Source organism: Protopterus annectens, chromosome 2.part1, assembly GCF_019279795.1.
Source record: "Protopterus annectens isolate FY-2018-M chromosome 2.part1, PAN1.0, whole genome shotgun sequence".
NCBI lineage: Eukaryota > Metazoa > Chordata > Ceratodontiformes > Protopteridae > Protopterus > Protopterus annectens.
In genome coordinates, this window is record NC_056729.1 from 335326236 (window position 1) to 335353872 (window position 27637).

General features: G+C 44.4%; 1 protein-coding gene across 1 annotated transcript in view; it reads left to right on the top strand.

Annotated features, from left to right (window-relative positions):
- The window catches only part of ANAPC4 (anaphase promoting complex subunit 4), a 1069940-nt gene that overhangs the window by 678476 nt on the left and 363827 nt on the right, over positions 1–27637 (top strand). The window contains exon 19 of the mRNA XM_044062163.1: positions 9441–9497. Coding sequence (XP_043918098.1) covers positions 9441–9497 — 57 coding nt within the window. The remainder of the gene's footprint in view (positions 1–9440; positions 9498–27637) is intronic.

Below are 27637 nucleotides of genomic sequence, written 5' to 3' on the forward strand. Positions count from 1 at the left end.
GGCTTATCCATGGACCTGGGAATTATCAACCCAGAAGCCTGATATGCTGAGCTACAGAGAGAATAATGATAGATGTCCTAAATGACAAGAAAGGTAACCTACAGACATTGGACCCAGATGAGTTCAGGTTTGTCAAGGGCAGGTCTTGCCTACTCAACCTGCTGGACTTCTTCAGGAAGATCAACAAAGCAATGGATGAGGGCAACATGGTACATATTGCCTACCTGTACCTGGCTAAGGCATTTGATACAATACCCCTCTCGGATATTGTAGAAAAGGTCAATAAACTAGGTATAAACCCCTATGTCACCTGCAGGATAGGCAGCTGGCTTACAGACATGACCCAAAAAGTTAGAGTAGAAAATTCTTCTTCCGCAGAAAGGCTGAATACTAGTTGGGTGCCTCAGGGCACAGTGCTGAGGCCACTCATGTTTGGCATCTACTTCTCTGAAGTTAGGGTTAATATCAGTGCCCTCTGGCTGACCAAGTCAGCATATGATTGCAAATTGGGTATAATCATTGAATCTCTACAAGATACAGATGTCCTCCAAGAAGGCCTGACACTGACTAATAACTGGTGCCAAAGTCATGATTTAAAACTCTGTGCCAAAAAGTGCACTATAGTATCTTTTGGAAGAACAGCCACCCCTGCAAACTACTACACTGACAATGCATCTCTAAGAGCAAACTCTATAGCCAGGGATTTGGGGACACGTAGACAGTGATTTAGCATTTGACAGTCATGTGTCAACTGTAGTGAAGAAATCATTCTGTGTTGCACAACGTGTAAGCAGGTTTATGGCATTTGGATCCAACATATCATCTTGTTGTAACTGCTCCCATAAGACCAATTATTGAACAATGTACCCCCTTTGGTATGCACCTGGCCAGGCATATGCAACAGCTGGAGTATCATCAGAGATACCTCCCAAAAAGAATACATGGTATGGAAAACAAGTTTTGTGCAGACCACCTCAAAGTCTTGTTCTTATATTCAGTCTCCTACACTCTGCTGAGAGGCAAACTATGCCTGGCCTACCAAGCATTCTTTGATCCAGCTCTAATGGGCTTGTTGCACATATGTAAAACAAATAGCATCAAGAACACTGAATCCAGTGGCCTTAACCTTGCCTGTAACATAAATAGAACATGCTGGAAGGACCAGATATGTATTCTCAGAGGCTCACACGTGAAGCAGAGTCATCCTTGCATTTATTCACGTGACACTTGGATCTTTGGATTGAGAACCATAAGTATACCTCCAGTCTGACACCTATGTCTTTAAAAGAGAGAGGAAGCTTATAAATACTCAAGTATATATATGCCGCACAAACCAAAACCTTTCAAATTTTACTGGGAGGTATGGCTAGGCTTAAAAATGCCCCTTTGGGTGATAGACGAGTATTCTACAATGATGCTATGAAAGATAAGCACAGAACTCTGAAGCAAAATCAAACCATCCATTGAGAATTCCTGCTTCTGTTAAATATAATGTCAAAGCCTTCTTCATCTGTGTCAGAAATCTTTTAGTTATGTACTTACCATAACTTCGGATGTATGGGATCCGTCTCGCCTACATTCATGACAGATGGGTTCGGAGCCGATCCATCGGCTCCGACTCGGCAACTAATACACTAGCACGAAGTCTCTCATTGGCTGGGCTACTCCCTATCCCAGGATGCACTACACCTGCTTCCCCAGATCTTGTTTGTTCGCTTTCATACATCCATGCAAACACAGAAAAACTAGTAGTCACTATAACCAACTAAAGTTCTTCAAGAAAGAACGCCAAGAAAAAAGGGACTACAGCTCCTCTAAATCCAAATGGAAGAGGAAGGGTGGGTACTTATGAATGTAGGCGAGATGGATCCCATACATCCGAAGTTATGGTAAGTACATAACTAAAAGATGTAATGGGATCCTATCTCGCCTACATTCATGACAGATGGGACAGCGTCCCTAGCACCTACATCCCGGGTGGCTCATTGGAAAACACTCCTGAGAACTGTGGAACCAAAGGAAGCTCTGCCTCGAGAAACCACATCCAATTTGTAATGAGAAATGAAAGTGTGCGGAGAAGTCCAGGTTGCTGCAGCACAAATATCATCTATTGATAACTTGGAGTGAAAAGCTACGGAAGTAGCCATTGCCCTGGTAGAATGAGCCTTGACTGGAAAGGGGGTCTTTGTTAGCCTGTGAATAAATAAAAATGATACAATCTTTAATCCATTTAGATATGGAGGTTTTTGTTACTGGTTGACCCAATTTGTTCACTGCAAAGGAAACAAACAATTGATTAGATTTCAGCGTTGGGCGGTTCTATTCAAATAAAAACGCAGTTGTCTATGTACGTCAATTGATGCAAAGTATATTCTGCGTTATTAGAGAATTCTGGAAAAAGACAGGGAGTTCTATAGTTTGTTGAATACAGAAAGAGGAGGCCACTTTTGGTATAAATGCAGGGTTTAATTTCAATGAAACTCTATGCTTGTGAAAAATCAAATAGGGAGGATCAGAACAAAGAGCTTGAAGTTCTGAAACTCACCTGGCAGACGTTATGGCTACTAAAAAGGCCGTTTTCCAAGACAGAAATTTTAAATCACAGGTAGCAGCTGGTTCGAAAGGACGGGCAGTTAGGGCAGCAAGAACCATATTCAAATCCCAAGGGGACAGGCTGAGATAAAGGAGGCCTAAGGAGCCAAGCCCCTTTAAGGAAAGCCTTACAAAGTTTGTGAGACATCAATGAAGGTTCAAATGAAGCATGAAAATTAGAGATGGCCGCTAGCTGAACCTTAATGGTAGATACTGAAGAGCCCGACTGAAAAAGGGAGGCCAGAAAATTCAGAACCTCCGATACTGGTGCAGTGAGAGGATCTATACCACGTTCTTGAGCCCAGAAGGCAAACCTTTTCCATTTACTGGAATAAAGTTTGATGGTGGAAGGTTTATGAGAAGAAGACAGTATGTGGACCACGTCCGGCGAAAGAGCATTGTCTCGGACTAAGGATGGAAGTGGAGTAACCATGCTGCCAACTTCAGGGACCTGAGAGACGGATGAAGCCGTCCTGACTGATGAGTCAACAGGTCTGGCACCGGATCCAGAAACCATGGACCTTCTATCGCATGCCTCTGTAGGAAAGGAAACCAAACTTGACGAGGCCAGTGCGGTGCAATCAAAATCATCTCGCTCTCCATGTAAATGGCCTTCTGTATCACCCTCGGTAAGAGGGGAAACGGAGGGAAGGCGTAGAGAAGACCTGGGGGCCAAATGTGAGTCAGAGCGTCCCTGGGAATCTGTCCCTGAGAAGGGAACAGTGTGAAGAACTCTCTGCATTTCGCATTGTGAGGGCTGGCAAACAGGTCGCAGCAAGGAAGACCCCATCTGTCGAAGATCTTCGCAGCTATACCCTGGTTGAGGGACCACTCGTGGGGCAAAAGAATGGTCCTGCTTAATCTGTCCGCAATCACATTGGACTTCCCCGGTATGTGCGTTGCCATTAGAAAGCGGTTGGTAGCTACCGCCCAGTGCCAAAGTCTCATGGCTTCTCTGCATAGTAGGTAAGACCTGGTCCCACCTTGCTTGTTTATGTACCACACCACCGACATGTTGTCGGATAGGATAGTAATCGGGCCCTGCGGGAGAGCGTGACGGAGAGCTTGGAGTACCAATAGTACCGCTCTCATCTCCAGGACATTGATATGCAAATGCGTTTCCTGGATCTGCCATGTGCCTTGGACCGACCTGTCCAGGTAATGACCCCCCCACCCTACCTGGGAGGCGTCCGTAGTCACAGTGGCAGCGGACGTTGAGGTATAAAGGGTCGCCCTGGTGAGATTTGATTGGAGAAGCCACCAATGCAGATCTCGACGGCAACTTTCCGTGATTATGATTAAGTGGTTCAAGGGAAGTTCCTGATAAGACCATTGAACCGACAGTAGCCATTGTAAAATTCGCATGTGAAGTCTGGCCAAGGGAACTAAAAGTATGGTCAACGCCATCGAGCTCAACAGTTGTAGGATCCGATGGGCCGGGGCTCTTTGTAGGGGGAGACAGGATTTGACTTGATCTTGTAAGACCTGAATTCTTGCTGCCGGTAAAAGGCGCATTCTTTTGTGTCTAAGTCTGCGCCTATGAAAGTAATACGCTGAGATGGCTGTAGTACAGATTTTTGCAAATTGAGCGTGATCCCCAAGAAACGGCCCAAGGTGAACGTGGCTCTGAGCGCTTGGAGTAGTAGATGCTCGGAGGTGGCAGTAAGGAGCCAGTCGTCTAGATAAGGAAACACCTGGAATCCCAGACTTCTCAGGTGAGCAGTTACCACTGCCAGACACTTGGTGAACACCCTGGGGCTGTGGTGAAACCAAAGGGCAGTGCTCGGAATTGAAATGACTGACTCAAGACAAGGAAGCGTAAATGTCTCCTGGACTCTTGAGCTATGGGAATGTGATAGTAAGCGTCCTGGAGATCTATGGAGCACATCCATGCATCTTTTTCCAGCAAAGGAAGAATAGATTGAAGAGTGACCATTCGGAATTTGGACTTCTTCTAAACGATTCAATGAACTGAGGTCCAAAATGGGCCTGAAGTCCCCTGTCTTTTGGTACCAAAATAATTTTGAGTAAGTTCCTGATCCGATCTGGACGATGGGGACAGGCTGGATGGCTCTTTTTCTAGCAGCTTTGAAACCTCTAATGCTGCCTGATCCCGCTGACTGGGTGGTACGTCCGGGATTTCCCTTAAAGAAAGGGGGGGTTTGTTGAAGGGAATGATATATCCTCCGGTAATAATGCGAAGCACCCACTGATCGCTTGTTATGGATTCCCAAGCTTGTGGGTGCGCCGCAAAGCGACCCCCGACTGGCTCCGGAGTTGCACAGTCGGGCAACAACTCAGGAACGCTGGTTGTATGAAGAACCACGAAAGGAATCGCGGTCTCCAGAGTTACGGGGGCCTCTGCCACCTCTGGGGCAGCGTCTTCCAAAATTCCCCCCCCCCTGCCTCTGGAGGGGGAATCACTGGGTGGAGTAGGGAAAGACTTTTGAGATTTCTTAAACCACATGTTCCCTCCTCTCCCAGCCTTGGGGTAAGGCCTGGAGGGAGCGGAAACTCGGGCCCCAACGGCAGTCAAAGTCTTGCCCTCCTGCTCGCACCGAGTTAGTGTGTCCTTCACCTTGGGTCCAAACAAAGATGACCCATCAAAGGGGGCGTCGGCGAAGGAGGACTTAAAGGCCTCCGTGAACGAACACAAGCGTAACCAGGCTTGTCTCCTGAGGGCAACGCCTGTTCCCGCTGCTCTACTCGCCCCTTCGGCCGCATATGAAATGAGCCTCATGGACGAGTTAACAATAGAAAAGAGGGTAGTCATCTGTGCGCCAACAGTCGGGGCCAGCGCCTCAGGTAGGTTACCAACAAGAGAGTCATTTAGCTCTTTGAGAAGATCCCTTTGGAGCCTCGTAAAATTACATAAGTAGTTCAGCGACCGTAAGGTAAAGGCCGCTGAGGACAGGGTACGCTTCCCGTACCTATCCATACTCCTAGAATCCTTATTAGGAGGATGAATTGACGTCGAAGCCTCTGCCACGTCCTGCTGTGTGGCAGAAGCCACCACCAAAGCATCTACAGGCACACCCTTTGTGAGAAATTCCTTCTGGGGGGGGCTGACAAAAATTTATTGGGCCTCGCAGGCACCGGTTTCACAGAATCAGGGTGTTCCCACACCCTTCGAGAAACCAAATCAAGGAGTTCATCGAAGAGCGGAGACACCCAGGAGGCGGAAGGCTGGGCCCCAAAGGCCTTGAGGAAGACTGACTCCTCAGCTGAAGGGGTTTTGGCTTGCCAGTCACCTCTCTGTCTCAGAATCTCCAAGATATCTGAGAAGGAGATATCATCCGAAGATGATTTGGGGGACCCTTCTGCGTCATCGAGGTCAGTATCCGATGTAATAGACTCATCTTGGGAGTCTACGTGCTTCCTCTTACACAATTTCTTCCGTGGGGGTTCGTCCGAAGCAGTTTCGGACGGACCACCGAAGAAGGAACCCGATGGGGGTATCCTCAGGCCCCGGGGCCCTGCTGCCGGGCGGCTGCAACACAACAGAGGCACCAGTCTCCAATTCTAGGGACGGTGAGGTAGAATCTTGTTGAACCGGCAAAGACATGGCTAGCGCGCTCCTCATGACCTCAAAGGCCGGACCTCCAGAATCCAAGGAGGTCGCTGGTCTAGAGGCCACGATGGCACCAGGAATTCCAGCAGCCGATGCTCCAAGAGGAAGACTAGGTACCGAAGCACCCAAACCCTTGGCTCCGGCTGAAGAAGTCGCAGTGCCAAACCCTGAACCGGAGGACAGGGTAGGAAGCACAGTCGGAACCGAGAGGCCTGTAAGGGGTCTCTGCTCCGACCGTATGGCTCCACATTGCTCCACCACCACCGGCTCCAACGGCTCCGAAGAGGTTGGAGGAGGAATCAAATGTGTTGGAGGAGGGATCGGCTCCGAAGCAAACTGTGCTGGAGCCGAGACCATTTTAGTAAAGACTGGAGATTGGAATAGCCTCTGTAAAACCCTATCCAGGTCCGAATCTGAAAGTCTCGAGGATTTAGACAATCGAGAAGACTTTCCTCTCGGCTCCGAGAGAGAAGGGGACCGGCTCAGAAACGGCTCCAACGCTATCGGCGCCGGTTCCACCACAGCATGGACCACCATCGGCGCCGAAGGGGCTTTCTTCGGAGCCGAGGGGGAAGAGTCTGAGCTGCACACCTCCACCGGCTCCGAAGCCATTGGAACCGATGGAGGTGATTCACCTCCCGATACTCCCACTTGCGGCTCCGAAGGCAATGGAGCCGAAGTAGGAGGTATCGAGGCAGACCCTTCGACCCTCGGCCCCGAAGTCAGTGGAGCCGAGGAAGAAGAGGTCAATTTTGTCTTTTTAGAAGTCGGCTCCGACGGACTTGTCGGAGCCGACGATCTTTTCTTTTTGGAAGCAACAGGTGGATTTAAGGCTTCCTCAAAAGAAGGTTTAATAAGCCCTTTCAATATCAACTTGTTCTTGCGTTCTTGAAGAACTCTAGCGGAGAACGCATGACAGACGCTACAAGTCTCTTGCAGATGTTTCGGCCCCAAACAATACACACAGATTGAATGACTGTCTGTAATGGACATCTTGTAATTGCACCGAGTGCATTTTTTAAACCCTGACTTTTGTTCCTTAGACATGATACAAGCCACAACAAGTAAGAAAACTCTATGGAAATCTTACTCAACAAGTATAGCACTATACACAAAAAAGCGCCAACTGAAAAGCGCGAGACACACTGGCGCGAGTACCGGTGAAAGATTACCTCACAAAATTAGAAAACAGTTAAACGGCCAAAAGCCCTCTAATTTAAACGGGCTTTGCCCGAAAAACAACTAACCAAAGATAATTAAACCTAATAGCACTCAAAGGTAGGGCAAAGGCCCTCTAACTTAAACGGGCCTTGCCCGACAGAATAAAACAAATTTGGAAACACTCAAATACTCCAACAAAAACTTAAGAAATAGAAAGCAATAGCTGTTAAAACAGCTGTTTGGTTAATATAGACAAAAAAAAATTCCCTAGGTCAAAGACCAATAAGGTAAAAGAACCACTTAGCTCCAGCCAAGTCGAGACCACGTCCAGCTTGTTAAGCGGCAAACGAGATCTGGGGAAGCAGGTGTAGTGCATCCTGGGATAGGGAGTAGCCCAGCCAATGAGAGACTTCGTGCTAGTGTATTAGTTGCCGAGTCGGAGCCGATGGATCGGCTCCGAACCCATCTGTCCCATCTGTCATGAATGTAGGTGAGATAGGATCCCATTACATCTTATAGTTATGCTCAGCAATGATAATACCGAGCAATACTCACTCATCCCCTGAGGACATAACAATTCAGCTATATTTTACTCCCTTATCACTCCCTAATTTTCCTTACTTATTAGTACATCCACACCACCTCCTCTGATCACCTCTAAGCATGTCCTGAATGCTCTTTTCAAGGCCAACAACACTTGCTCCATGGGTCCTGAAAGTGTGGTAGGTTGCCTTCATGTCAGCAACAGACGCTGTGTGGAAAACTCACTACTAAGCCTGTTCCACCTCAGGCTCTCCTTTGAATTTGCTCCAGAGGAATGGAGAACTGTAGCAGTTGTCCTGTTCCCTAAGGGGGGATCCACTATGTTTACAGGAAACTAGATCTGTAAGCCTCACCACCCTTATCTGTAAAGCAGTGTAGCACATTGGTAACCATTTGAAATGTCGGGATTTGCTTTAGCAAGACCCTTAATATGGAGACTGAATGGCCAAAAAACAGAATTACATGACTAAGTTGGAGATGGCCATTTCTTGGAATATTCTCTTTTCTCCTAAGAATGACAATCTTAGGAGTTGGTCAATTTAAGTTTGGGGGGCTTGCCCCCACATTAGATGTCATCCCCAAAATAGAAGTTTAAATGAGAAGAGTGATGCTTGATGCTCACACTTCTCCTATATTCTTGGTCATACCTGCCCTCAGTGTTAAGAGTGCTAACATTTCACTAGGGAGCCAAACCGTCATTATGAACTTAAAAAGGACATAGGCAGTCTGCAAGCCCTGGACCCAATGCCAGTTTCTGTTTGTAAAAGCAGATCCTGCCTCCTGAACATGATGAACTTCTGAGAACATGCCACTGCTGCATTAAATTCATGCAAGTCGGTTCACACTACTTGCCTGGATGTGGTGAAAGACCTTTGATGTCATCCTAAATGCTTGCATTATTGGCAGGCTAATAATTAAACTAAATGTACACTGTTACCTGCTGGATAGCAAACTGGCTAATTGGCAGAACCTAATCTATTGGTGTGGGAAGCACTCTGTCTTCTTTTATCCCCTGCTGCATTTTTAGTGCTTTCTCCTTAGGTTCTCAGGTTCCACTGGTCAATAGTAGGCCGTTGATCCAGAGGACCATTAGTAGCCTAGCCACAACTCATAATCATAGATACCCATTGGCATGTCTAATTTATACCTGGTTTTGATCTTTAACAATGCTGCCATTTTTTTTTATGATTTGACCATTTATTTTGTATAGATGTTTTCACACAGATGCCTTGTATGTTAGAGTGGCTTCTGTCAACTTGGGTGCTGATATTCATACAGTGAATATAATCTGATTTACATTGGTAAACCCTTTAATGCTGGAGCTGCTGCAAGAGCTTTTCTTGAATAAATATGGTGAGCACTGCAATACCTGTACTGTTTCTTGGTTTGATTAGGAATTAACATCTGCTGTGGTCTGAATGCTTTTTACTGCCTTATAGCCAGACGTAAAGTAATGATATGGGTGTCACAGAATTTAATGGTTAATAGGAATAATGAGATGCAGAAAGCAGCAGATGCTAGAGTCCCCAAACTGATGTTTGTACAACTGTAACTGTGCATTACTTTCTTTCAGGCACCTGAGCTTTATGATCGAAAAGGAAAGTATTTCAATGTTGAAAGAGTGGGCCAGGTAAGTGTACATTGCTTAAACTTTATACCAGATCCTGCATTTCAAAATACTTGCCAGATTTTGATAACCACGTATGAAATGCATGCTGCCTTCTGTTAAACAAAGCTATTTTCCTGTGAGCTAACAAATTACCAGCAAAAACAAGCTTATTTTTGTGATGCGATGTACTTATTTTCATGGTAATTTACATCATGCATAAGTTGTCAGACCCTGTCACAGTGAGTCTCCCTCAAAACCTGCAAAAGTCCTTGAGAAACCCCTGCATATCAAAACAAATGTATTCATCCTCCCCATACAAAAACGTTCCACTGCAGAGAAGCAAACTGACCACTCCCCAATATACTCACACTTGAAACAATCAAACTTTAGTTTACTGTATTATTCTATTACTGTTGATTTATTATTAAATTCACACTTTTTTTGACTATTATGGTAGTTTCACTCCACATAACTGTAAAATGGAATGGTTAAACCTTTTGAGTACAGTGAATTTTCAGACATACCTGGGTCCTCCAGTAAGGCAGTCATGAACTTTCCCTTTAGAGAAAAACTGAAATCAGCAGCGACAAAATAAAATGGATGTTCTGCTACCATTTTAGGCATAGTGCGAGGAAGTCAGAAAGTGTACACTGGTTAATGTATATTCTCTTTTCCATTTACATCTTTGAGGAAGATGTTCTTCGTGTTTCACTGTTGCAGTCATCACATTTGGGATATCTGCCTGCAGGTAGCCATCAGCCGGCCTGAATACCAGAGTCTTTGGATTCCTGCGTCGGATGCTGTCTCTTCTTCTATGACGGCAGAGATATAAAACATGCAGCCAATGCCATTACATCAGTCTTTATTGCTGTGCGGTGCCCGAAGCAGAAGCAGTTCGCAAGTGCCGGTCGGCTGACTCCTGAAATTTTCGTTTTCGAGTTTCAGATCTGAAGTCCTCAAAAAAGATAAGTACCCCATTGGGGATCCTTTTTCTTGCTCCAACTGATGTCAGTAAAAGTTAACAGTTGTCTTACCTGTGGAAAGCAAATACCTCATAGAGATTTTCATTCGTATAGCATCCCCTGTTTAGGCCCAGACCACGACATCCCTCGCTGCCACTTTTGTGCCTTGTTCAACCCCCAAACTATTCGTCGTCGGGCTATCTTTCAGGCAAATTATTTTCGTACTTGATCTCAGTACTCCGAAATGGCTTCGTTAAGCCATCCGACTACTGATCTTCTGAAAAAACATAAGGATAAAGACAGAGACAGCCCGAATAGGTCCAAAACTGCCGGCGATGCTTCCATTAAGCTAATCGCCAGTCCGCTGGTACTCAGTGAGGTGCTTTCGTAGTCCCTGATACCCACTACTTCAGATTCACAGGCCTCTACTGAGACCCATTCGGAGTCTGGTATGCCGTGAGATGCTTCTTCGACTATGGAATCTGCGGATGTCTCTACTTTGGATGGGTCCGGAGCCGCTGTGCAGGCGCCGGCTTTTGAGGGTGTATGCAGGCCTAGAGACTTGTATTTTAAACCAAAGCCATCGTCTTCATCCAGGCTTAAAACTTGCAACACGCCTAGAAAACCAACTTCCAAACCGCAGGCTCAGGCCCATATGCGTAAAAAAATGCTTAGAATGGCTGAAGACCTTATTACATTAATTAGGGGAAGCCAGCCTTCCCCCTCTAAGAGACCTAGGACTGATTTTCCTTCTGATTATTCTGATCAGGAATCTGATATTTCTGTTCCTTCTGATTACCATGATTTGCCCTTATCTACCTATGAGGATTCTGATGCAGAGGATTCCATTCCCTCTGCTTCCCCTCCAGAAGATTTTTCTTTTGGTGAAACCTTGCACACTCTTAGAAAGCCAGGATTACTCTGACTCCAAAAAGAGGCTTAGGGAATTCTTGCTCCTTCTTCAACACAGGCCTTTAGCTATCCCTCCTGTTCTGGACATTGTAGATAATGCTTTCTTGGAATCTACCCTTTCCCCAGACACTTTACCTCCAGCTCCCAAAAAACCTGACCAGTATTGCAGAGTACCTGACTCTCACAAGTTCCTCTTCAAGAATCCCACTGCGGATCCAGAGACTGTTTCCCAAGGACCAAAGGGCATTACGTCTACTGCTGCCACAAATCCTACCCCTTCTGATAGAGATTCTAGAGCCTTAGACAGATGGGGTAAGAAGGTATACGCTTCTGCTACTTTGGCCATTAGGGCTTTAAATTGCCAGTTTCATATGTTAAATTATCAGCAGCATATTATGGGACTTCTTAAACAGAAAATTATGCTGATTCCTGACTGTGCTGAACACAGAGTTACAGGATTTAATGCATTCTACAGAACAAGTTGGTAAACATACTTTGCAGTGTGGTTTTGACGCTTTAGAAGCATCTTGCAGGGCTGCTGTCACTGGGTCTGTACTTAGAAGGCATGCTTGGCTTAAGGAGCAAAACTTGCCAGATCATGTTAAAGCGAAATTACTGGATGCTCCCTTAAACCAGGACTGCCTTTTTGGCAACAAAACAGAAGTCCTCAAAAAGATGGAGGAAAAAGTTAAATCTATGCAAACTGTTTAAAGATTTCCTACAAGTACAGCCTCCCAGATTTAGTAGGCATTGGCCTTCAAAGGATTGGTCCTTTCCAGTCTCTTCCACGTCTTCTCAGTCCAAACCCAGGAACAGCAGACCACCTAGGTTACAGTCTCAGGCTGCACACAGGCCTAAGCACTGGGGGGCTCCCACTTCCAAAGCAGGAAGTAGTAAGTCACTCCCCTATGAAAAATGGCATAATGACTTAACCTTAACCCTTCCAAGCCCTGCTCAACTGCCTGCTCCCTTAGGAGGAAAGCTCGCCCTGCATGCAGAAAACTGGGAACTCATTACCCAGGACAAATGGGTTTTGAACATAGTTTCCCAAGGATACAGATTCCACTTCCACACACTACCAACCCCAAACGGTTGGCCAGACCTACCCCCAAATCAGTGGGCGGAGCCCCAATAGCAGATTCTCTCTCTTCTAAGTATCAGGGCTATTCAGCCTGTCCCAGCAGAACAAAGGGGACAAGGTTTTTATTCAAGACTTTTCCTGGTACCCAGAAAAGATAGCTCCTGACATCCTATCCTGGACCTCTATTCTAAACACCTTTCTGGTAATCCCAAAATTCAAAATGCTAACACTTCAACAGCTTATTCCTATGCTAGGCAAACATGCCTGGCTGGCAACCTTAGACTTAAAGGAAGCTTACCTGCACATTCCAATAAGGGAATCTTGCAGAAGATACCTACGCTTCAGGGTAGGCTTCATGCACTATCAGTTCTCAGCACTTCCCTTTGGCTTATCTACTGCGCCCAGGGTATTCACAAAGTGTCTAGCTCCAGCCATTGCATTTTGCAGGCAGAGAAATATTCAGATATACCCATACTTGGACGATTGTCTAATTCAGGCAGAAAGCTAGGACTTGCTATTACAACATCTGGCATTTGTGAAGAAATGTCTAACTTCACTGGGTTACACCATAAACAAAAAGAAATCTCACCTAGTACCCTGCCAACAGATTGTATTCCTGAGAGCAAGCTTGTATACAACGTCTCAGATGGCTTTCCTTACTCTGGAAAAACAAGTTTATTTGACAACCTACTTCAAACTATTGGCCACAAAACCCCAGTTATCTGCAAGCCCTGGGGTTCATGGTCTCTTGCATTCTGCTAATTCCATATGCAAGACTGCATATGAGGAAACTATAATGGTATCTAAAACGCCTATGGTGTCAACATTCTCAGGACCTGGAATCAGTGATTCCTATCATTCCTTGTATAAAGACAGAGTTCCTTTGGTGGGCAGAGGCCTGCTACCACAACAAGGGGTCCCCTTTCACTCTACCCCTGCCGCCCAAACCCTAACAACAGACGCATCAGACTATGCATGGGGGGCTCACTTGGCAGGGCAGTGCATTCAGAGCAAATGGAACCCGAGACAGATGCACCTGCATATCATTCAAAAAGAAATGTTAGCTGTACAGAATTCCCTGACAGCATTCAAAGCCCGCATTTTTCCATGACAACTATTGGTAAAGACAGACAACACCACAGTCATGTGGTACATAAGCAAGCAGGGGGGAACCCACTCGTACCCTCTCTGCAGACTAGCCATGGCTCTGTGGAACACAGCCTTGAGCTATCAAGTGCACCTACAAGATCAATTCCTGCCAGGCAAGCTAAATTCACTGGCAGACGACAAGCAGAAATCTCATGGACCCACACGAATGGAAACTAGAACCAAAAATATTCAACCTCTTGAGGAACAAATGGGGGGGGCTGCAGAGGTGGACCTGTTTGCCTCATCTCAGAACTACCAATTGGACAAATTCTGCACAAGGACTCCCCACAGTCAAGCTTGGAAAGTGGATGCCCTGTCCTTTACCTGGGAAAGTCTCCCAGTTTATGCCTTTCCCCCTCTGCCCCTCCTCTCGAAGGTTCTGCTAATGATCAAACAGGACAAGCCAAGGACAATTCTGATTGCACCAGACTGGCCACGCCAGCACTGGTACCCCCCCCCCTTGCGCAGTATGACACTACTGGAACCATGGCACCTGCCTCAGACCCTTTCCCTGCTGTCCCAGCAGGCGGGCCAGATTCTGCACCCTCAGGTTCAAACCCTGAACCTCCTTGAGCTCAACAATAGCATGCCTCAGTAAGCAGGTGCTAGATGTCATTTTGGAGGCAAGGAGGCCTAGTACTAGAAAATCCTATGCTGAAAAGTGGAAAAGATACTATTCCTGGAGCCAGACTCAGGGGATGGGCACAACGATGCCCAGCTTACCCCATATTCTTCAGTACTTAACAGAAATGCTGCACAAGGGCCTATCCTTCTCCTCAATTAAAATCCATGCCCCCTCCATTTCAGCACATTATAATACAGAGCCACCCCTCTTCTCTCACCCCATGCTAAAACAATTCCTTATAGGGGCCAAATATTTAAGACCCCCCCCAGGAGAGCTCCCACTCCAGCCTGGGACCTTAACTTTGTATTGGAAAAGCTCATTCTCTCCCCCTTTAAGCCGGCTGCAACAGCAGAGTTGAAATTCCTTTCTTGGAAAACGGCCTTCCTTCTAGCCATCACTTCAGCAAGAAGATTGTCTGAATTACAGGCCCTCATGGCAGTGGAACCCTTCATTATCTTCCATGCAGACAGGGTTTCCCTCAGGACCAATCCTTCCTTTATGCCCAAGGTGGTGTCTAGCGTGACCCTAAATCAGTCCATTCATTTGCCTAGTTTTTTCCTTAATCCACAAAACAAAGGAGAACAAATACTGCACTCCCTGGATGTGAACAGACAACTTAGATTTTATTTGGACAGGACTAAGCCTCTCCGAAAATCTGAACAGCTGCTAGTTGGCTTTGCTGCAGGGGCAGAGGGGAAGGCCATTTCAAAGCAAACCATTTCCAAATGGATAGCCCATTGCATTCATTTCTGCTACAAGCACCATGGAAAACCTACCCCACAGGGGATAAGATCATATTCCACCAGGGCTGCATCTACCTCTGCAGCCTTTCTCAGAGGAGTCCCTACCAGGGACATCCTAGAAGCTGCTACCTGGTGCTCTGTACATACCATCACCAAGCATTACCATATGCCTATTTTTTCTAAATCCAGAGCTGGTTTTGCCACTGCAGTCTTGCAGGGCTTAATAGCTGGCCCTAATGCTCTGTAATTTCTTCCTCCCTTCCTTAGCTTTGGCAATCAACCCAAATGTTATGACTGCAACAGTGAAACATGAAGAACATAGTACAATTGTGTACACTTACCATAAATGTAGATGTTCGAGTGTATTCACTGTTGCAGTCCTGGTTACCCTCCAGCCCCCTGACTTCTCTTGGCTCTACCTTTCCTTCTTGTTTGGTGTATTTAAGTTTTCTGGTGTATTTGCCTTTTGATGGAGGTGTACCAGAACATATAATTGCTTCCCCCAGCTTTTTGATGGAGGTGTAACATAACATATAATTGCTTCCCATTGTGGGGGGCACCTGACATCTGGGGCAAGAAAAACTGATGTAATGGTGTCGGCTGCATGTTTTATACCCCTGACGACCTGACGTCATGGAAGAAGAGACATCATCCAATGCAGGAATCTGAAGACTCAGGTATTCAGGCCTGCTGAGGGCTACCTGCAGGCAGATAACCCAAATGTGATGACTGCAACAGTGAATACACTCGAACATCTACATTTATGGTAAGTGTACACAACTGTACTGTCTTCAACTAGCTGAATTGATGATCTTGAGATTTCTTCTATCACTGCTACATACTAGTCACAAGTCTTACATTTTTATGTAAGAAAGAAAGATTTGCGTGATGACAATTCTGCCAGCTGTTTGGCATGGAAAGATAAAGCTTTGACTGTAACCTGGGTTTGGCTAGCAAATTTGGGAAATAGTGGAGCTGGCATGGTAGAATGGAAGTGAGCAGCTAGCACAGACTTGTCCAGCGTGGTACCAGAAAGTAAAGGCTTGATGGTGCTAGGAGGTAACTTGAGACCAGGGACGAGGACTTTGTGCTACCAAGCCGTTTACAGTAGACTTTGCCGGCATATAGAGGGAAGTATGTAGACAGAGAAGCCAGGCTTTGTAAAGTGGTCATGTGTCAGCCACATAGGGGGTAAAGTTAAGATTATTAAAAAAAAAAACTTCCCCTTACCAATCTGAGAAATAGGAATGGCTTCTAATAGCTACAGTGTGGTTGAGAAGTTCCACTTACTGGGGACAGTTGTGATCCATCTTTAAATATGAACCATCCTGCTCACTGGAATGAAGCCTGAACCTCACGTTCTTGTGATGAGGAGAACCCTAGATGAAGTAGAGGACCACAAAATATGGTATTCAATGCTGAATGAGGAACGGAGGAAAGCACAGCTTCCTTCATAGCTGCCTGGATTATGGTTGACAGTGTCGCTGTCACCCAGATCTCCCATTAGACCCAAGAGTGAGTTGCTGATGAAGGAGAGGCTTCCTGTGGCGAGGGGTACACCTGCAGAATGAAGTGGGATGCCATTTGCCACAGGCAGAAGAGAAGTAAATGGACACACTCTTGATGGTCATAGGCACAAAGGGCAAAAAGCACATAGAAAATATGCTTCATTTGGCTACCATTTGTGAATTGGCTTATTTTTAAGTTTTGTTTTAAAAGGCTTAAATTAATTTAAATAGATTTTAAATGCCTAAAATTACACCAGCACATTTTCATTCTTTGCAGTTATAGCTGTTTTGACACCAATTGATATTTCTTACCTGGGCTGTTTTGTTTTGTGTATGCTGCATACTGAAGTCCTCTTTATGCTGTCAGCATTTCTGTTAGCCATGCTTGTTGCACTCTGTTCACAGGTGTATACTGGGCTAATGATCACTGGGGTCTATTTAAGCCTAGCCATGCATCCAAATCTCTGAACAGTTCTGGTACCCTTGGTAGTGTAAGAAGGGATTTGGGACATGAAAACATTTACAAGCAGGAACCTGGGAGATGAACCATTTACAGGCTGCCTGTGTCCATTAGACATCAGTGATAAACCAGACGTGAATTTCTAGTTCTGTATCCAATTGTCTAAGTTACACTTGAATTTGCTTAGGAAGTGACTCTGCTTCACATAGATGGGGAGCAGCATGCCTGTCTTTCCAGCATGTCCTTTTTATATCACATGCAAGGTTTAAGTTTCTAGAACAGGTAATTCTAGTGCTGTTATTTTTGAGATTTATCGGAGTGGGGTCCAGTGCCTTGTGTGTCGGGCATAGATCTCCCCTCAACAGTCTGTAGCAGACAGAATACAGGGATAGGGCTTTGAGGCAGTCTGTACAGGACATGTTATTTACACCCTGTATTCTTTTAGTGAGAAACCTCTGTGGACGTTCCAGTTGTTGGATGTGCCTGGTTAGCATACCTCTCAACTGTACAGATTTTCACAGAATGTCCAGATTTTTGACTCGAATATTTGGTCTGTTCCTCATAAAATCTGGGGTTTTCTGGCAAATTACTGAGGATTGAAGTCACTAAAAAAATGACCAAATAATGACGTTTCAGTTTCAAACTGCATATCCTTCAGAAAATGCATACTAACACAAAATAACACAAATCCTGTTATTCTAGCAGCTTTCTAAGTTTGTAAGAACAATGTTTAAAATCTGCCCCTATTTTTATGTGTTGGCACCCCCCCCCCCCCGCATTATTTTAGGCTTTTTCCAGTTTTCTTGTGTTAAGAGGTTGAGCGACATGCTGGTTAGGTACCTACCAAAGGAGGCAATGTACTCAATGATCAGTCTGACGAGTGCTGGATACAGTGGAACAATAACCTCCTTGGACCTAGATGCCATACCTTTGTTTATAAGTTGCACAACATAGGCTTGATTCCTCACTGCTTTAAACACGTAATGGTCAAAGCTAGGTTACTGTCTGTATGTATCCCCAAATCCCCGACTACTGGGTTGATTCTTAGGGGTGTGTTGTAAATATGGTAGTTACCAGGGATGCTGACTTCCCAAATTATACTATTGTGTTTCTTGACATTTAGATGTTAAGTTGTCAATCTCGCCTTCATTCTTGCTGGATGGGTTCGGAGCCGATCCTCAGCTCCGACTCGGCAAATACTAAAGCTTGAGAGCTATTTCCACCGGCTCGAGGCTCCCCTATATCCCACAATGCTAGGCGGTAAATACCCAGATTTCGTTTGCCGCTTTAGCTACGAGGTGCTGGTTTCTACCGGCTCTGCAGGTTAGTGACTTTTTATAGTTGTAAAACTTCAAAAAACCTTATTTTTTTTTCTTAGAATAGTTTTCTTTACAGTTTATTAGTTAACTATCCCTAGTTTCCTTCGGGTTCCCCTTTGTTTTTCCCATTTATCCCCTGTTTATACTCTAGGCCTTCGGGCCCTCCTCCCTTCCCCTTAGTCATACTTATTGTGGGAGTAGTTGGATTATTTTCCACTTTCTTAACAGGTGTGTCTGTGTGTGTGTCTGTGTTTCACAGTTTTTGTTTGGGATGTCTAAAGACTAAGGTCTCAGGCTTTAAGAAGTGTGACTCGTGCTGTCAGAAAATGTCTCTGACAGATGGTCACACTTCTTGTGTTTATTGCCTGGGACCTTTGCACCTGCAGGACTCTTGTTCTGTCTGCCATGCTTTCAGTCCAAGAGTCCTGCAGGAACGCAAAAATAAATTGATACTGCGAGGCTTATTAAAGCCTGAAGGCTCCCTGACCCAGACAGTGTCAGGAAAACCTTCCAAGCCTTCCAAGGCGTCGGCTCCAGCTTCGGAGCCGTCCGCTGGTGGCTCTAAGGCTTCTTCGACATCGACTCCTTCTGGAGCCGATGGCTCTAAGACTAAAACGGTTACCTCGGCTCCGGCTGGACCCGAGAGGTCCGAGACTCAGGCGGCTCCGACAGTTTTGTCAGAGCCATCTGCTAGAAAGAGGTTTAGATCCCCATCCATTGGCTCTATCCACTCGGCCCCGGGATCTCCACTATTATCAGAGAGGAGCCATAGGTCCCACTCCTCTCAGTCCTCCAGACTGTCCGACCACGATTTAGAGAGGGTGGTGAGCAGACTTCTCAAGTCCCAGGCACTAGCCCAAATACTGCATAGCCCTACCCAACGGTCAGTGGCTATACCCATCCCTTCCTGAGTTCCTCCTCCGATTCCCATGAGTTCAGAGCCGGAGCTTCTCGGAGCCGTGACTGTTGGTGCATCGGAGCCGATACTTCCACTTTCGGCTCCGTCGACGGCTCCGATCTCCTCCTTGGAGGGATCTGGGCGCCGGGCTTCCCTTGTCGGCTCCGAGGGGGGAGTGGCATCGGACCCTTGTCCGAGCCCTTTCTCCCTCTCGGAGCCTCGGCACTGGTGAGCTCGGCCCCGACATCGGCCTTGGAGCCGTCCCTTTCGGTGCCGGGAGGAGTCCTCGTCTCTTTGGAGCGGGGATCTTCGGCCCCACCTGATCGGGGCGCCTTCGAGGTCATGCAGAGCGTGCTAGACCTGGTGTCTGCTCCACAGTCGGCTCCCTCAGCTCCTCCCTCTACAGTGCCTGCGATGGTCTCTACCCACCCTCTCGTCCCAGACCGTAGAGAGTCAACGTCTCAAGTTTCCCCACTGGGAATATCCTCCTCTTCCGAGGCTTCTCCTGATCCTTCAGGGGAACCCCCTCGGAAGAAACAATGCAAGAGGAAGCATATTGACTCCCCCGAGTCTATCACCTCGGATACCGACTTGGATGAGTCTGAAGGGTCCCCACGGTCCTCCTCTGAGGATGTCTCCTTTTCAGACATCCTTGAGATCCTTAAACAGAGGGGGAACTGGTCCACCCTTAACCCTTCAGAGGATGAGTCTGTCTACCTTGAGGCTTTTGGCTCTCGCCCTTCCACCTCCTGGGTATCTCCTCCCTTTGACCCCCTCATGGAAGTGGTGGCAAGGAATGCGTGGACAGTCCCTGATATGGTGGAACCTACCCCACGAAGACCGTCCAAGTTTATTACAGCTCCTAAGGACAAAGAATTCTTATCCAAGGGCATCTCTGTTGATGCTATGGTGGTGGCCGCAGCCACTAAGAAGGACTTAGCTGATCCTTCGATACCTATCCATCCTCCTAATAAGGAATCTAGGACTATGGATAGGTGTACGGTAAGCGGATGTTCTCCTCAGCGACCTTTGCTATGCGTTCGCTGAACTACTTGTGTCACTTCACCCGTCTTCAGAGAGATATGATCAATCTTCATGAGTCCATGCCTCTGACAGAAGTTAATTATCTTTGTTAGCCCTTTTTGGAGAACATTAGCCTATCTGAGGGATTCTACGATTGCTCCTAATTTGTAATAATTTGCAAATCTGGTCATCCAGCAACCCTTGCTGTTCACCTTGAAATCTGTGTCTTATGTGATTTTTTTTTAGACTTTCTAATAATAAAACAGACCGAAACAAGAGGATTGCCTAATGCTATATTACCCTTGTTAGCAAACTTGACTGACTTTGAACTGAAAATTATATTCCAATGACTGAATTTATTAATTTGTTATGTCAGCACTGAGATGAATGAATAAAACAGTTGATTCCATAATGTGGAGTGTCTGCTTCTGGATCTGTGAAGATTAGTTTCATGTGCTTCACCAGTGTCAAACTGTGGTAGAAGTTGTAACTGTTGCAACAGTGGTGAACGTTAATATGATTCTGTAACTGCACTGCTTTTTTTTCTTAACTGTCTATCTTTTGGAGATTTTGCTGTAGGGGCTGAAATGGTTGTCTGGAGAAACTGCCTATAGTGGAAATCAGTAACTCATTGCATCATGGAGTATCAGTGGAGTGCTGTCTGGGGTGCAGAATATTTAACTAACATTTGTTGTACATTGGTCGTTCATTTGTGTTCTGATTATTGCTATATTTTGCAGGCATATTACTATATCCTTCCAGTTCATTACTGGATAATGCCTCCAGCCGAAAGCAGTATGTCAGTGAAACAACTGCTGCATCTATAAGAGAATTTATTTATAGAGATCATCTCTTGCAGTATGCCGCGGTGGTATGGCGGTAGCGTTGTTACCTCACAGCAAGAGGTTCTCCCGTTCGATTCTCGACTTGGCTTGGGAGTGCCTTCTGTGTGGAGTCTGCATGTCCTCCCTGCGGTTGGGTAGCGTTCGAAAGACATGCATCCGTAAATGGGCATGCCTTCGATGAATGTTGGGTGTTGAGCTGGCACCTCGACGTTTCGTAAAAAAAATCTACTGCCAATCATTAGTGGACCGGAGTTCCGCTGTAGCGACCCCTTACCGGGAAAAAGCCGAAAGACAAACAACATCTCTTGCAGTCTGTGCACCTATGTTTATTGTAACTCTTGTTTTTTTTTTAAGATTGGTGGCATAAATTAAGCTTATTTATTAGTGGCTGCTATGAAATTGATAAATTGCCACTAGCACAGGGCAATTTTGTAGTTTCTCTGGCTTGCTTATTTATAAACCTGCAAATTTTATAATCACTTCTGAAGGTGTTTCATTGTACAAAATTCAGTCTATTGTAATTTGCAGTTTGTTTTGTTTTTTGCTTATTTTGTTTTGTTTAATTTTTGGCATCTGTAAAATCAGTCAGCAATGTTACTTTTGATATTCTGGTCAATTTCTATTTCTGTGCATTCAGTTTACTTATTCCTTGTTTGGTTTAGGATACTTTATTTTATCTGATTTTGTACTGATTTATTAGTGTAGTCTCCTGGGTTCAGGCGCCTAGGCAGCGAGACATTTCCCTGTGGTACATTTGTCTGGAGACACATGGCTGAAGTGACATTCAGCTGCAGAGAAATATGGCTGTTTGCAAATTTCATGTGGGCAATGAGAACCACACACTGCTATGCCCGCAGCTTTAATAGGCAAATGCATGGCGGCAGAAGAAGTAATGAGTCTTGTGCTCAGTGTACAGTACATACTTATTTAACTACAGCATGTAGAAGTGTGCTACAGCATGGAGGAAATCCTGCAGGCTACTGTAGCCGCATTTATGCTCCAGTATGCGTTTTAGGTAATGTTCCCTAGACACTGTGAAGGGGGTAGTGGTCCACACACTTCAATTATAAAGGCACTGCCCATTGTGCATTGCATTTTTACTGCTACTGACATGCCCTCTGGCCAGCCTACTGCTGATGCCTGCCATATTGCCTACTGTCTCATGTTCTCTTGGGGACCATGGACATTGTTTTCCCCTTGTGCATTTGGTTATTAAAGCTGTAGGCATGGCAGTGTTTGCTTCTCTTTGCCCACAGGGAATTTGCAAACAGTCATATTTCTCTGCAGCTGAATGTCACTTCAGCCATGTGTCCCCAGTCAAATGTACCACAGGGAAATGTCTCGCTGCCTGGGATCCTGAACCCTATCTGAGAAAATTTTTATTGTCCTCCACCTTTTAGATTGTCTGCATACCTTCTGACATCTCCTTAGTTAGCCAGTGTCTTAGCATAGCAAAGTGCCATTGGGCGGAGAGAAGGCCTTTGCTGGATCAGCGTGTGTCCCAATATAAGCAGCCAGTCTGGTGTCAGTTAGATCAACATATACAACCAGAGAGTGAAGCATATTATAGATGATGGTGTACCTGATCTGTAGATAGTATTTCAGGACTCAGAAATAATATTTCAGACTTTTGGGGGAGAGAACCTATCCTCTAAATATCTTGTCTAGGTCTTTGTTATTTAATAACATGTTGTTTGCCGCAAGCCTGGTGTAGTACTGGACCTGTTGTGCAGTGTTGAAGTGGTATTTATCATGGACACCTGGCTTGATTAACACTTTGCTTTCTACATATTGCTTCCATTACTTCTGGTTTCCATTTAGACCCCTACTCTTGTTAGTATCAGCAGTAAGAATGTGTTTATGTTTAAGTCACAGCTTGAACTGATAATGATTAAATATGAAAGAACCATGTCCTGTGAGTATGTCATTGCAGCAGAAGTGGATTGTAGATTTCTCCTCACATTCCATCCTCCTAATTCCGTTTAATTTTCTGTATAAGAATTTGTAGATTTCTTGGGGAGTACTTTGCAGCATCATACAATATGGTTAGTCTTGGGTGAGTTTAATGCTTTAATTGATGACTGCTTTGTTATACTTGTTGTGGACTTCTTTCACGTTATAAGGAGTGCACACTTCAATCAGTTTACGTCTGCTACTGATCTTTGAGGGCATTCTCTGAACTTCGTCCTTCATCTTGATCTGATTTTTATGCACCTTGTGGTGAAACCAGTTTAGTAGTTGAACCACTTCCTGATACATTTCAGGCTGGGCTTCCCACCAGTTTTGCTGCTTGTTGTTGAGCTGACCTGTTGTACAACTCAGAAAAATCCTGATGGTGTTGATGGATGAGCTGCTTTTAGAAGTCAGTGGAGATGATCTACCTGTTGTAGTGGAGACCTGTAATATGATTGTTTCTGGAGCTTGTTTCTGGAGCACTGACTCAGGTAGACCCACAATTTGTATGACCTGCGTTTTTGACTGAAATTCGAGAGCTAAACAAAATGGGATGTAAGAAGGCAGTGTTTTTGGCTCATGAGATCTTTGTGGTTTCACATTTTTCAAGTACACTCTTGATTTGGTTACACAGCCCAGCTTGTTTATCCACTCCGAGAGATTTTAACAACTTAATGTCAGTAAGTGATATTACTTTGCAGCTAAAGTTCTGTCTTCCCTCAGACTCATTTACAGTGCATGGTGCTTTCTTATTTGTGAGGTGTCATGGTTTTCTTTTGGCTGAATTTGTGTATGTTGACAATGAAGAAGTCATGGAAGTTTTATTTTAACAATTTTTCTGCTGTGGCATGCATACTGGTCCAACTAAACTTGTAAATAATTTCCTGGTTTCTGTACACCCTTGATTTACCAAATTGTATCTACTTCTCACCATCTTATTCTAAAGAGGTTTTTGATACCCAAGTCCTTAAGAAGCCTTTTTGCATTCACTCAGTTTCACAGTCTTTTTATAATCAATATTAATGAGATCAGCAAATTATGCATTTGTAGCTGTAGTCACAGCATAGGAGAAGAGAGGGACTGTTCTGCCTTTAGACGTTGTAGCTGTTGTGTCCAGTGCCTAGTGTTTTGTATTTTAGTTAACTGTATTATTATTTAGGGATCAATGCCAAGAAATTGTACTGGTGAGTGCATTACTGTTCTATTTAGTGTCACTGCTAAGTGACTGCTCTGCTTAATAGTAATGTCTTTCGGCTTTTCCCAGTTAGGGGTCGCCACAGTGGAACTCCTGTCCGCTAATGATTGGCAGTGGATTTTTATGGTGCCGAGTTGCCAGCCCGACGCCCAACCTTCAAGGAAGGCACACCCATTCACGCTCGCACCTATCTGCATGTCTTTAACTTCACTCGACCGGGAGGAGGACATGCAGACTTCCCACACAGAAGGCGCTCCAGCCGAGAATCGAACGGGGGAACCTCTTGCTGTGAGGCAACAATGCTAACTGCTGCACCACCTCTGCTTAATAATGACAGATATTGTAGCCAGTGCCCAGTGACTGCTCTACATTGGGCAAAAGTATCCGGAGTTCTGCAAACACCTGTGATTCTACACATTAGTTGCATAAAATTTGCACCCTTAGAATTGTTTATGTAAACAATTTGCTAACTGGGGTAGAACACTGATTCCATTGGGCCAATTTCAGTCCCAGCCCAGAATATGAATGCACATCAACTGCAAAAAATAAAAATAATTTGTACAGTAAAAGAGCACACTATAACAAAAGAATAGTTAATATACAGTAGAAAAAGTTATCGAAGAAGGTAGTCAACAGGAACCACAATGTACATTGTTGATAATTCTGTGGGAAATAACCTTACCTATTGTATTTTGTGCCCAGCATCACTGCCACTAAAACAAAAATAGCTGTATAACATTCACAGGTCAGTGTTAGTGCCTACTGCTCATTCTGTGCTGTAAACTATAACTACAGTGTTCTGTGCCTAGCAGCAGTTCTGCAGGGTGTGCAAGTGACCTGGATGGTAATGGCAGTAAGTGACTGTTTCTGTACTAGGAGTTATAACTTTACAGTGTACTTGTTTGAAATTATAATTACTTTGTACAATGTAGCTACAGCGCAAGTCTGTATTTGTTAACTTATTTATTTTATTTGACATTTCTTTACTGGGAAAGTCTGAATGGGATAATATCCCTTTTTAGCAGAGTCCCAGGGAGAAAAGCTCCACATTGATGTAATATGGTTACAGTTTAAATAAAGTTATTACAAAACCTAATACAGAAGAACGACATATTCAAAATAATTTCACCTTCAGGTCATACATTGTGACCCTATAGATATAACTAATATAACTAGGAAAAAATAACTCTTGTCACTAGATAAAGTATTCACACATTGCAGTTCATAGAGATGACATTAAACACACTGAGTATACTTTTTGGAAAACTGATTAGATAATATAGCCTAGACAAAAATGGATTTGTCCTTTGTCTAAGAGAGTTTACTAATTGCTTCTGTCTGAACATAGTCAAAGTATGCTGGTGGTGGAAGGAGGGAGGGACTAGTTCAGCTTGGGGTTGTGCAGGAGCAGAGACAGGTGTTATTTAGGTGGTATTTTAGTACTTGTTTGAAGTTAAAGAGGTTAGAGGTAGAGCTAATTTGCATACGGATAGAATTCTATTTTTAATGGCAGAGTACAAGTAGAGACTATGTCCAGAGGATTTGTGGAATTTAGATATGCTGAGAAGATGTTTATTAGATCGAAGTAATCCATTAGGGTGATAGGAATGGAGAATAGGAATAAAAACAGGACAGTCATTAGTTTTGTGAATAATATGTGTGGAGATAGGCTGTGTATAATATAAGTGATGAGACAGTGAATGCCATTTCAAAGCCTTAAAGACGGTACAGTGCTGGCTGCAGTATTGTTTGTTGGTGGCAAATTTTGAATCCTTATTATAGCATGTGTCAAGCTTATTTTTAACTGTAGCTGCCTGAAGGTTGGTTAGGATGGGTGCACAGTATATGAGAGATGGGAGAAGGTAAGTAGTGGCAAGAATGGTTTTAGTGGTGTTGCTAAGAGGGTTTTATGCCTGTAGAGCATTCCTAATTTTGGTAAGTCTTCTTTGTACTATTTTAAACAAGTAAGTCAAATTTAAGGTTATCATCTCTAATCACTCCAAGTTTTGTATGGAAAACTACTTCAATTTCTGGTTTGTTTAGTGAAAAGATTTTGAAATTGGCTTTATCAGGTGTGTGTGATTTCGGGAAAAATAGCTGTAACTTTGTTTTGTTTTTTGTGGGGGGGGGGGTAGTACCTGGGCAATTATGGAGCCGTTCCTCAGTTGAGGAAAAAGCTTCCTGCATGATCTGGAGGAACTGAGGCAAGTTATTAGATGCATGTATAAGTGCAGAGTCATCAGCATATGTATGAGAGAGCCTGGGCCTACAGAGGTAAAGAGGTCATTGATAATGATATTAAATAGGAGGGTGCCAAAATATAGCCTTGTGGTTTATCATTGGAGACTTGCAGGTATGTAGAAAGTATTCTGCCATTTTACAGACTGAAGCCTGTCAGTTAAATAGCTTTTGAACCACAGTAATGAAGTGGATGGTCCAAGTTGGGACAGTTTATACAGGAGTTTAAGGTGAGAAACTGTATTAAAGGCTTTTTTGACTGTTCAAGGAATAAGGAGGAAACAATTTTGTCCAAGTCCCTGTATTTGTTTATGGTGTCATTGAATGATAGGAGGTCAGTAGTTGTGCTGTATGTTAGCCAGAAGTCATGTTGGGTGGATGTTAAGAGAAATTCTTGTAGAAGGTAGTAGAGGAGGTTTTTATGAATACATCTTTCAAGAATTTTTCAGAGGGGTGATATTGAGTAGGCCAACATTTAGAGACATCAGCCAAGATGCCACCTTTATGATGAGGGCTAATAAAGGATTTATTTCTGTACTGAGGGTACATAGGATTCAGCTATCAATAAGGATAGAGCCTGGATATGCAATGGCAGCAGCAGTTATCTTTAGATATTCAGGTGGGAGGTTGTTGGCTGCAGTGAAGCAAGGTTTGAATTTAAGTAGAACTTTTCCTTATCATTGATGCGGAGATCAGTCTAAGTGGAAGCTGCTAGCAATGGATATAGAGAGTAAATAACATTCAGATGGGAATGCTGGGGGGAGAGTGAAGGAAGTGATAGAGTGTGTATGTTATATGGGAAATGTTAGTTTTGGTGTAACCTGTTGTTTGCTGAATTACTAGGATTGGATGTCATTGTGGGAGGTGGTAGAAGCACTAGATGGGGGTGGAGAGCTTTTAATTAGGAAGGTAATGCTTTCTATGAAGTAGCTATTGAATAAGATTGCAGTTTGTAGTGGAACGCTATTATGAGAAGGGTTCAGTTCCTTGATTGAGCCTGGACGTATAAACTAAAACTACAGTGTTACATGCCTAGCAACAGTTTATATATTTTGGACACTATATACAGGCTTGAAATGTGTGCATTACTTAGTGAGTATTCACAGTGAGCACGAGGTACAATCTTTTAGATATTATTTTTGTTATTAGAGTCAGTAGGCTAGAGTCTAGACTGTTGTTATCACCAGATATCTGTTATCTGAATAAGAATTTTAGCAAATTGTAGGGGAATGGAATGCAGAACTAAAAGC